The 11,218-nt window shown below is 34.9% G+C and overlaps 1 protein-coding gene across 4 annotated transcripts in view; it reads right to left on the bottom strand.

Moving 5' to 3' along the window:
- Window positions 1-374: 374 nt before the first annotated feature.
- Window positions 375-11,218, bottom strand: part of LOC113517599 (integrin alpha-PS2-like) — a 176,776-nt gene continuing 165,932 nt past the window's right edge. For all 4 annotated transcript variants that reach the window (XM_052901488.1, XM_052901490.1, XM_052901489.1 and 1 more), the window contains 10 exons: window positions 10,647-10,804; window positions 9,966-10,141; window positions 9,420-9,554; window positions 8,727-8,792; window positions 8,120-8,624; window positions 7,242-7,774; window positions 6,674-6,759; window positions 6,179-6,325; window positions 4,291-4,521; window positions 375-3,572 (listed from right to left, as the gene is read on the bottom strand). In XM_052901488.1, the coding sequence (XP_052757448.1) occupies window positions 3,495-3,572; window positions 4,291-4,521; window positions 6,179-6,325; window positions 6,674-6,759; window positions 7,242-7,774; window positions 8,120-8,624; window positions 8,727-8,792; window positions 9,420-9,554; window positions 9,966-10,141; window positions 10,647-10,804 (2,115 nt within the window). In that variant the 3' untranslated portion in view covers window positions 375-3,494. The remainder of the gene's footprint in view (window positions 3,573-4,290; window positions 4,522-6,178; window positions 6,326-6,673; window positions 6,760-7,241; window positions 7,775-8,119; window positions 8,625-8,726; window positions 8,793-9,419; window positions 9,555-9,965; window positions 10,142-10,646; window positions 10,805-11,218) is intronic.

Below are 11,218 nucleotides of genomic sequence, written 5' to 3'. Positions count from 1 at the left end.
ACCGATTTGAAAAAGTAAGAAGTACTCAATTAGGTTGATTTTTGTTTGTCACCTCATAATTGTGCCAGTTGAAAACCAATTTGCTGAGTTATTTTTTTTTTTTTATCTGAAGGGATATACTTATAGAATGGGCTCATTGAAGTTTTATCAAAATCAGTTTAGTAGTTTAGTTGCCAAATCAAAATAACTGGTTTTGCCACAATTAAAGTAAGTTTTTTTTTTTGGAAAACAGTTTTAAATTATTCTCCTAGAAATAATACCTTTGACCCCATTATGAATATAGTCGTGAGCATATTATTTTAAATTTTGTTATTTAATTTAAATAGAAAATACCTAAAATGATCAGGAATTCATTAAACAAATAAAACAAAGTGTTTAAATTAAATTAATAAAAAAAAAACAATTTTTTATTAAAAAAAAAATTTTTGGTAAATGCAAATGAGTTACCGATACAAACAACCAAAATACATTACGCTACTATTATTCGTAATTATGGCAACTAATGGTTTAGTCGACTCCACTAGTCTAAAATAGAAGCGGTTTTCTATCAAAAATCTTTTTGATATATTTATATAATTTTTGTAACAAAATTTTTTTCACAGAACTATAACTATTTTCAATAATATATTTTTTTTAAAGTAGAATTTAAGAGAAAGAAAAAAAAAATAAGAAAATGATAAAAAAAAAACACATAGGACACCACTTAAAATTATTAAGTACAACTTTTAGAAAATAAACTTACAACCTCCAAGTGTATTTACATTAAAAAGATATTTTTCTGTGAAAAAAAATATGTTACAAAAATATATATTATATTATATATTACCTACATATACTGTTATTAGATATATATAACTAATTCAATTGTTTTTAATAGAGAATAATTTAAAATCTATATATAGTTACGTATTCATAATAATATATTAAAAAAAATTGAATAAAAAAAAAACTAATTAAAAAATATATATTATATATACTAATAAGTTTACTATTGTAACCTTATGGAGTTTCCTCCGTAAGATTAGAACAAAGATCTATCAATAAATATGTGTTTTTTTTTTAATAATTTATCCTCTATTAATAATAATTGAATTATAAAATATTATTATTAATATAATTAATATATTAAGTAGTAACTGGCAGTTTCAGAAGGCACGCTTTCATATAATTATACTCATTTATATGTACTTACATTTTAAATGTATATACAACATACATAATTTGCTGTACATATTGCTAATGAAGGCATACTGAGTAATTTATTACCTATATGTAATGTAATGTAAGTAAAAGCCATTCTAATATAATTAATTACTTATATAATTTAAATTTAGCTAATTTCACATCAAAATAATTCCGTGTTCTGTTCGATTTTTAAATATAATAACTGTCAATTAATTTATAATATAATATAACAAAAAAATATATATAATCTACAAATTCAATAAACACTCATTAAAAGAGAGGACAAGGTAGTGGAAGGACTTAGAAACTGTCAATAGAGGACATACGTACTTTTTTTCCTATAGGTTAGAGGACAGGGTATTTATTAAAGCGGACATAAGTCGAGAAGGTGAAAACTTAATTTAATATAATAAATTAGAATGGCCTTACAAAAACAGTCCATTAACTACAAAACTACAATTGAAAACATTATTGCTATCCTATATATACCTTAAATTCAAAGCTAGAATTCCACTGTTATTTTGAAATAATCCTTCATTACATACCTATTCAAAAACATGTAGGTATTACAACAATGCCTCCTAAATTAAATTTATAGTTAAAACTATTGAAGCATTAATAGTAAATTAATAAATATATCTTATTTCACATTCATATATAAATACACGTGAAGATGTCATCTCATTTAGTAAAATAAACTTAATTAGTTTAAACATAAATCACATTTCTCAATTATAGATTGTCTATAAAAACATACCACGCCCCTCCAAAATTCAAAGAATTAAAAATGTGCGAGTAAAAATATTTACAAGATATCGACCAAGAAGTATAACCCTCCTCTATCCGGATCGCCATTAGAGACGTGTCCTCACAAACACAAACAGAGCACCATGTCTGAACATGGTTACACACATTGAAGTAAAAGTTGGAGACGCGCGCTATGGTAACATAGACAATCTACACTTCCATACATTTAATAGACACACTTTTTACAGTATCACACTTTGAGATTTATCCCTTCTCACATATACTTTTTCGCTTTTATTTTAAATATTTACTAGTATGGCGACCCAACAAGTTTAATAATAATTGTATTTAATATCGTGACTAGTAATATATTACAACGAAATAATATTTTATATACAGCTTGGGAATATCGTGAAAAATTTACCTATTAAACTTTTTTAATGCCTAAAAAAGTTTAAGGCACTAATTTCTTCGAGTAAGGCACTATCGCACCAGCTGGAATATTTATACGTCTTTATACTATTTTTTTTTATTGTGTACAATTTGATTTTTTTTTTTTTTTAGTAATTGCAAGTTGTCAGTTTTTGTAATATAAGTATCCAATATAAAAGAATCTCCGTTAGAAAATTGTGTAAATTCCACCAACCTCAAAAAATTAGCTATGTAGTTAATTTTTAACTTAAACAAAGACAATCTATAGATTCCTTAATTTATAGTATTTGAAAGTACATATAGTACGTACATATAGCCAATCTGGCTATATGCACGGCTTTGTTCCTTTGCTTATTCTGATTTTTTTTAATAAAATTACCATTGTCTGCTCTATATTTGAAGTGAATAAGTCAGTAATTTATACCATTGTTTTAGAAACACTGTTATAATAAAATTACCATACATCTCTCATGTTTTCGAAATTCAAATATTTTTATTACTTGCAACACTTAAAATACTCAAATCAGTAACAGACCTACATTATATCGAACAAAAAAACGTTCATTCATTAAATTTTAAATTTTTACACTACAAACTAGCTTTTTTATGATACCTATCGATGTTGATATTTTAGACAGAGGTATATTACAAGAAGTTATACAAAACTATGAATATTCATTTTATTATTTCAATACTACTAAATGGTTGCACAAATTCATTTTCCAGTTTCGTCAATATAAGGGCAGTGCTGATTTTTAATACAATGATTATTTATTATGTGCGTATCATTTTAAGAGATGAATTCAGCAATTCATTATTCATCTACTATATGAAATAACCTCTGCATGTTTTCGAGATTCGAATATTTTTATTGCTTGCAACATTTGAATCATCTACCATATAAATTTATGCGTGTTTTTGAAATTCGAATATTTTAATACTTGCAACACTTGGAAATGTTAGTGTTGGAGAACAATCTAGAATCTATAGACGAGTACTTTGTTCCGTCAGTACCGGTCGAGGCTGGTGGAATCGCGGCTGGTGACGTCGCTGGCGGCGTCCGTGGAGGAGTCGCTAGCGGTGCTGGTGCCGCCCGTGTCGCTCGTCAGCCCGAGGTCGGTGGTCGGATATCAGAGGTGCTCGTCGTGGTTGTTCAGTGGTTGCCGCTCGGCGTGATCCGAGGGGCGGTTGCGTTTGAAGAAGCCACACTGGAACGATTGTTTTTATATGATTAGCAACGCTAAAGAGGATAACAATTCCCATAGTCCTGCGGGGAATTCTTAGCAATGGAAAGTAACAGTTTTATAGTCAGTAATAAGCTTTTATCAGATCGAGGTAGACCTGCTACATTATCTAAACTGAAAGTTGAATACTATTTCAGCTAATTCTTGGGGAATTTGTCATGATAGACTAATAAACCTAACTTCATCCTCATTTATCAACCCTTACTTGTACCCCGTCAGCGTAAACCAATGTATAAACACTTACACGTAAAAAAATATTCTCTGATGATTTATGGTATTTTGTCAACCCGCCTGCCAGGGGGGAAAGGGATTGTTAGTAATGGGGTCTAACTGACCCATTGTTAACAATATACCTTATCAGATCGACATCTACGCGGTTTCTCTTGGAAACCATCGTGGTTAATTCTAGTGGAATTCATCACGATGGGCTAACTGACCTGCTTTCATCGTCATCCATCTTTCCTCGCTGGTGCTCCGCCAGCGTATACTTATAGCGCAGGTGGAGTTACTATTCCATTATCATCTATTAAAAAATACCACTTGCCAAACGCGGCTACTTCTGGCAACCCTTGGTATATACGTACTATACGGGATGGAGGAGAGCATAGACTACTTTTTCCCCGATCAGACGCGGGTAAAAGCTAACTAAATTTCAATTAAAAATTAAGTTTAATTTAATTACCTTATATAAAGCATAGATTAGTAAGAGCAGGAGTAAAGCGCCAATAACAGCAGCTAACACCACAACCCACAGCGGTATGGAACCGCTTTCAAGCGCTTCCAGCTGCGGTGTGATCACAGTATTAGCTTCGGCTATCTTCCACGACTGGTCCTGCGGCCGGCCCACTGTTGGCAGTGATGTGACTCGAGCGGCTGTTAGCGTTGATAGCTTGACTGGGCGCTCCCTGGAGATCTGGAGACATTAATTAAAATTATTAATAAGTGCCACACATGCCGTGTAGTCCCGGCATAGAATAGGCCAGGCTTTCTTTTCCGTATGTATTGTAAAAGGCGACTAAGAAAACTCAATGGTCGAGCGATGGGAAGTAACGTCCTATTCAAAAAAAATTTTTTTTATACAACTTAGAATGGCAAACAAGCTGACTGCCCACCTGATAGAAAGTGGTAATCGTCGCCTATAGACATGAGCAATACCGTGTACATAACAGAGTATACTATTTCGCCCATGATATCTCCCATGCGTTGCCATTCCTGAGGACTTAGGTGTTATTCCTCTGTACCCAGTAAATTCATGCCATATCCCACCCTTCAAACCGAAACACAAACACAGCTGCTTCACGGTTAAAACACGAATGGGACATTACTAAAAACTAACTGTGGTTGCCAACCCGTCTGCCAAGTGTGGCAACTACTGGCAAAACCTCTCTTATGGGGAAGGTCTAAGTTTAGCAATGGCCAGTTAACGGCTGATATAATAATATAATGAGTGGCACACAATCACATCTATCGCCTGGTCCCCAAGCCAGGATACCCTGCGTTATGAGAACCCAGGCAAAGATTAAAAAGGTACAATCCAAAATACTTAATCCCTAGCCAATTTATGTTTATAGCCAATATTTGTTTCCTCTTTCGTCCAGATCGAAAAACGAACTTAATGAAATAATGATTTGAAATCATGTGGTCTTTTAACGACTTCCAATAATAGAAAGATACACTATCCAAAGAGTAAGGCAAAAAAAATATATATTTCTGGCAAATAAATATATATTATGGTACTCGTACTAAAAAGTGAAAATTTTACAGAATTAAAATTAATTTTTTTATTTCATATTATAAATATATTATATATTTGTAATAAAGAAAAGATTTATAAATATGTAAAATAAATAAAAAAAAAATAAGTGTTCTAAATTCTCATAAAAGTTATATTTGATTTCTCGTCCTATAGGACAGGTAGACTCAATAGGACAGCTAAATTAAATGCACCACTTTAAATACACTTCTTTCCCTTCCTTAACGATAAATTCTATTCAAAGATTCGTTAACTGTCAACTGCTGAACTTACGCCTCGTCTTGTTGACTTATACCAGTAGTTGCCATGCTTGGCAGATAGATTGGCAAACACAGTTTAGATTTATTGAGGTTTTAAGAGGGGCATCACTGCTCAATCCTCAACAATTAAATTTCCTTAGTCGCCTCTTACTAAATTTGAAACGAAGGGATGTTCCATTCTGGGCCGGGACCACATTATTCTAATATAATTAATAAATAATAATAATTCTTCTCACCAGGGGGAGACTTTGTACAAAAGTCGATTGCTTGGGTACCTCTGTCCCATTCGTGTTTCAACCGTGAAGCAGTTGTGTTTGCATGGCTGTGTTTCGGTTTGAAGGGTGGGATATGGCGTGAATTTACTGGATACAGAGGTATAACACCTGAGTCTTCAGGAATGACAACACATGGGTGGTATCATGAGCGAAACAGTATACTCTGTTATGTTCATGGTACTGCTCATGTTTATAGGCGACGGTTACCACTTTCCATCGGGTGGGCCGTCAGCTTGTTTGCCATTCGAAGTTGTATAAAAAAAAATAAGCTATTAATCTTACCTCGTTTAAGACTGTAGCATTGATCCTGGACCTCAGAGCGAGCCAGATCTCCTGATCCTTCAGTAGGACACCAGTCCTGCATCTCACGACTGCACACTTGTATTTCTGTTCACATTTTTCTAACACCTCTTTCAACTGATTATCCACCTGTGGAAAGAAGTATTTTTATAATTACACCAAATTGTCCAGAACTTAAACTATCATTAATTTTTTTTTAAATTATCACAACAAGAAGTTTTACAATTCGACTTTTTTGTATAAATTTACTACATGACATCTATTCCAAGGACCTACATTAATGGCCTATTGATTGCTCCAATAAATAATGCTAATATTCACCCTCCAAACTGAACACCATAAGGTAATGGTATAGCTGCGATGGTCCATAGTGAAACAAAGAGAAACAAAATTACCTACTTATGCTGGCAATGTTACATTAAAACTCCCCTTGATACATTTAAACAGATATTTAGAAAAATATAAAATAATAGTTACCATATCTTGACGACGCCGCCTGCTGTATACTCGCCTGCCGCCTGATGAACCGTAGCTGCTCTCGGCGTGCATACTGGATTGACCACCTGGAAAACGTTGGCATCAAAATTAATCACGTTACTTTACAAGTAATATATGTTTTAACACAAGTTTAACTGATTAATTTCAATACATTAATCACATATAGTTGTATCAGTCGTAAACTGACCCGTGCTGAATATAGCTCTCCCCATAAAGAGGCTTTTGCCAGTAGTTGCCATGCTTGGCAGGCGGGTTGGCAACTGCAGTTTGGCTTTCGGTATTGTTTTAAGAAGGACGCTGCTACTCTCCACCTTAAACCTCTTAGTCGCCTCTTACGACACTCTACAAGAGTACTAACACTGTTCCATCTAGTTCTTCGTATTGTGACAGCTAATATTTTTTTGTTTCTTTCTTTTTTTTTGTAGTAGTAAAAGGGCACTAGCAAAAATAGTTATTATCTAACAAAATATAAAATTTTGAATGGAAGCTAGTTGTAAAAAGAAATTATAGTATAATTGTAAAATAATTAATTTATTTAAAAACTTGCCTGATTGTGAAGAAGAAGAATAATAGTACCCGCCGCTATTGCTCGCTTGTGCACCTCCACTGCTGTGGTAACTGCCACCGCCAGCATGGCCACCCTGATATGAAACGCCGCCAGCATAACCACCATTGCTGTAACTCCCACTTTGAGAGCTTGCACCACCCCCACTATTTGTAACATCAGCGATTCCATATTTAAACTCGTTGTTTGAATCCTGAGCTGCATAAGCTCCAATTCCCCCGATATTGTCTTCTTCCTCATCACCAAGGACAGTCAAGCCACTATTACTGTGGTAAGTCGAAGAACCGGCCTTCATGACATCAGAATTGACGGTTTCAGTTGTAGCCCACGAGCTATGACCGAACCCTTGTCCAGAACCACGACTATTATAGGAGCCCTGATTATATTGGCGAGATCCTTGAGCAAATCCGCTGCCTCCTTGCACGTGACTATGTTCAGATCCTTGAGAGTAACCTTGTCCATAGTTATGGCTGTAGCTCCCACTAGATCCTTGGTTGTTTTCTCTGTTACCGTAACTGAAAATATAGTTTGAAATTAAAATTACACAATAAAATTAAGATTACCAGAGGGAAACTTTACACAAGAATCATTTCTTTGAGTATTTCTGTCCCACTAGTGTCTCTGCCACAGAACAACTATACTGGCATGATTGTTTCGGTATGAAGAGTGAAATATGGCATTAAAATCACAGAGCAGTCAGACATTAAATCATAGACACTAGGAATGTCAATGCATGAGGTACACTATGGGCATCACAAAGAATACTATAAAGTCTATGACACTGTGACGATTATCTTTTCTATCAGGTAGTATGGTTACAATTCTTAGTTGCATAAAAAATATTATATAGTTATACTTACAGATGGAAAGAGCTTCCAGCTTCACCCTCATGTCCCAAATCTCCGTATTCAGTACTACTTTCAACCTGTGATATAATATTTCCGTCTTTATCATATGTAATTGTTCTGTTTTTGACTCTTACGATCTTCCCACCCTGATTGTAACCTTCACCTTCGGCAACCTGCCAATTGCCTTGGGCATGACTTCCCCCACTGTAACCGCCTTGGTTATAGCTACCCTGACTACTGTGACTTCCATAATCACTAGCCTGACTTCCAGCTGCTACTTTCGCAGCAATTCTCCTTCTAACCAGCTCTTGTTCGTCTTCTGTCAAACCTGGGTCATAAGACTCGCCCCATGTCTTGTTGAATGTGAAAGTGTGGCCATTGCTAGCGGTAACCTGTCCACCGGAGCCCTGATTAACACCGAACTGCCTATGGGTAGACTGTCCCCCTGATACGAAGCTACCACCACCTTGCCCAACCGAAGCTTGATTGTCACCAGACTGACTATAATCCCAGTTCACTGTAAAGATGCAAGATTATATTAATAGATACATCTCATAAGAAAGAAGCTATTTTTCTGTTATGAAGTAGCAATCAATTTTGTGATGTTTATCGAACTCACCTTGTCCATAATAGCCGCTACTACCAAGTATTTCAGACTCCTTATAAAGATCGGTAGATAACATAGCTGAAAATTAAATAAATGCATTAATAACAATACAAATATGTAGTGATTTATTACATATCATTGGGTCCCCCCAATTAATATAAAAGACTACAAAATTTTCACAAATATTTTTTAAATTAATAAACGACAGAAAATCTATCTATCTGATCAGTCTGCATCAAGCTAAGCTGGACGTTTGTATCATTTTTAATATCATTTCTAATAGTTCTGTCCTAACCTCATCCACTGCTGCCACACAATATACGTTATGTCATCCAGCCCTCAGGTTAATGGTCAACAGAATATGACTTAAAAATAATCATCACCTTCCTGCTCTCACCCCAATTATTTGGGGTCGGCATAATATGTCTTTATTTATATTACACAATGTTTTGGTTTATGATTTTACATCCAGCCGTTTGCTTGACGTCAACCCATGTATGGAAATGCATCTGTTGGTGTTACCAGCCACTTATGATGTGGAAGAAAGGATTGAGGAAAACAAAACGGGGGACGTTGGAAGCGAGTAAAAGTTGGTAAAAAAGGAAAAGATAAGAGACACAGCGCTGCAGTTGCAAAGAAGATATTGGTTTACAGCAGTGTCCACTATTTGGTCACAAATTATAAGAAGTAATAACTGCATCTCACCTTCTTTCTCTTTGGTAAGATAGAACGCATAGGGTGTCTGTACGAACAATTCTTCTGGGTTTATATGTTTCGCTATGTCGCACTTCACGTTGCCTACCGTCTGTGGTTGCACCAGCATATACATAAGGTTCTCTCCTGTAATGATGCAATAGTTGATTTGAGAAAAAATCAATTTTTAATGAATAGAAATGACATACTGTTATGTCCATGATACTGCTCATATCTATAGGCGACAGTTACCATTTTCCATCAGGTGGGCCGTCAGATTGTTTGCCATTCTAAGTTGCTTAAAAAAATGATCCTCATTCCTAAAGAGTAAGGTGTTATTCCTCTGAACCCTGTAAATCCATTGCCATATGCCACCCTTCAAACCGAAACACATCCATGCAACACAAGTGCTTCACGGTAAAAACACGAATAGAACAGAAGTACCCAAGCAAATGACTTTTGTACGAAGTCACACTCTGGTAAATGATTAAATTGACGTTCTTTCGAAGTACTAATAATGGAGACGCCAGATATATAACAACTGTTGTTCCTACATACCATCAAGAGTCTGGTATGGCCACATGATAATGATTTCTGCCTCGTTCACAGTAGACGGGCCTTCATTCTTGATGTTATATTTGTGTATCACTTGTGGTCCGAGTTTGGTGTCGTCCTTCAAATCCTGCGATTGGTACAATGAGCCATTGTAGTGGAGTTCAGGTGGATCTGATGTTCTGTAAAAAGAAAAAGCGTAGACTTTTATATCTTCTTAATTAGAACAGAAACTTACTGCTAGAATAATACAGAAGCATACAGAAGGGCGTTTTATTAAAATCATCGTCATCATATCAGCTTTTAATTGTTCACTACTAGTAAAACCCTCCAAACCCTCCCTTGGGGGATTTTGCCAGTAGTTGCCATGCTTGGCAGACGGATTGGCAACCGCAGTTAGGCTTTGGAGATGTACTAAAAGGGGCGCTGCTCACCCATCCCTCGTCCTCTTTTAGCCGCACCTTACGACACCCATGAGATGGGAAGAGGTAGCCTATTCTATGCTGGAGCTACACAGCTAATATTTTTTAAAAAGGATATATTATATTCGCTAACAGAGCAGTTTTTAAATAATCAATCGAAAACATTGAAAAATAGTCAATTGTTTTTGGAAAATGACAGATAAGAAGTACGTTGCCATCCTTGTTGCGTATGCTCTTAAAGAAATAATATCTTTTAAATTCATACCCAATATTAGAAAGAATAGCTCGAGTCACGACATCAATGATCATGTGTTTGACGTTGTCGTAGTTAGTGCCCTGTTCAGGGTTGGTCGAATTGGTCTCCATGTCGAAGACCAGCTTCCTCACGCGAGCGTCCACCTCCAGAATTATACGGAAGTTTACCTGAATCGGAAATAGGACATATGTTTAGAAAAACCTTCTTTAACAATTAACGAAGATTTTGGAAAACTGAAGACGAACTTTTGGTCATTAACAATACTGGACTCTTTTATGAAATAAGTATGTACAAAGGTACCTAATTGAAAATTCGTAATATAGATAACCTATCAAAAACTAATAACAGAAATAGATAAATGATTAAAATTGCGTTCTACGAAAAAAAAAATCGACTTCAAATGTAGCAAAACAAGTTATATTGATTCAGAAACTAATCTACTAAACCGATTTTGACAACATTTTTATGGGATCAATCTGTTCCTAAGTATATTCTTTCAGATAAAAATAATTTTCCAAAGCTAAGAGCATTTATAACTGACGAAGTAATGAGGTAACAAACATAAAAATACCACCGAATTG

This window comes from Galleria mellonella, unplaced genomic scaffold, assembly GCF_026898425.1.
Source record: "Galleria mellonella isolate WM207_F2 unplaced genomic scaffold, CSIRO_AGI_GalMel_v1 utg78, whole genome shotgun sequence".
NCBI lineage: Eukaryota > Metazoa > Arthropoda > Insecta > Lepidoptera > Pyralidae > Galleria > Galleria mellonella.
Note: the sequence above shows the minus strand (reverse complement) of the source record. Positions and strands in the feature narration are given on the sequence as shown.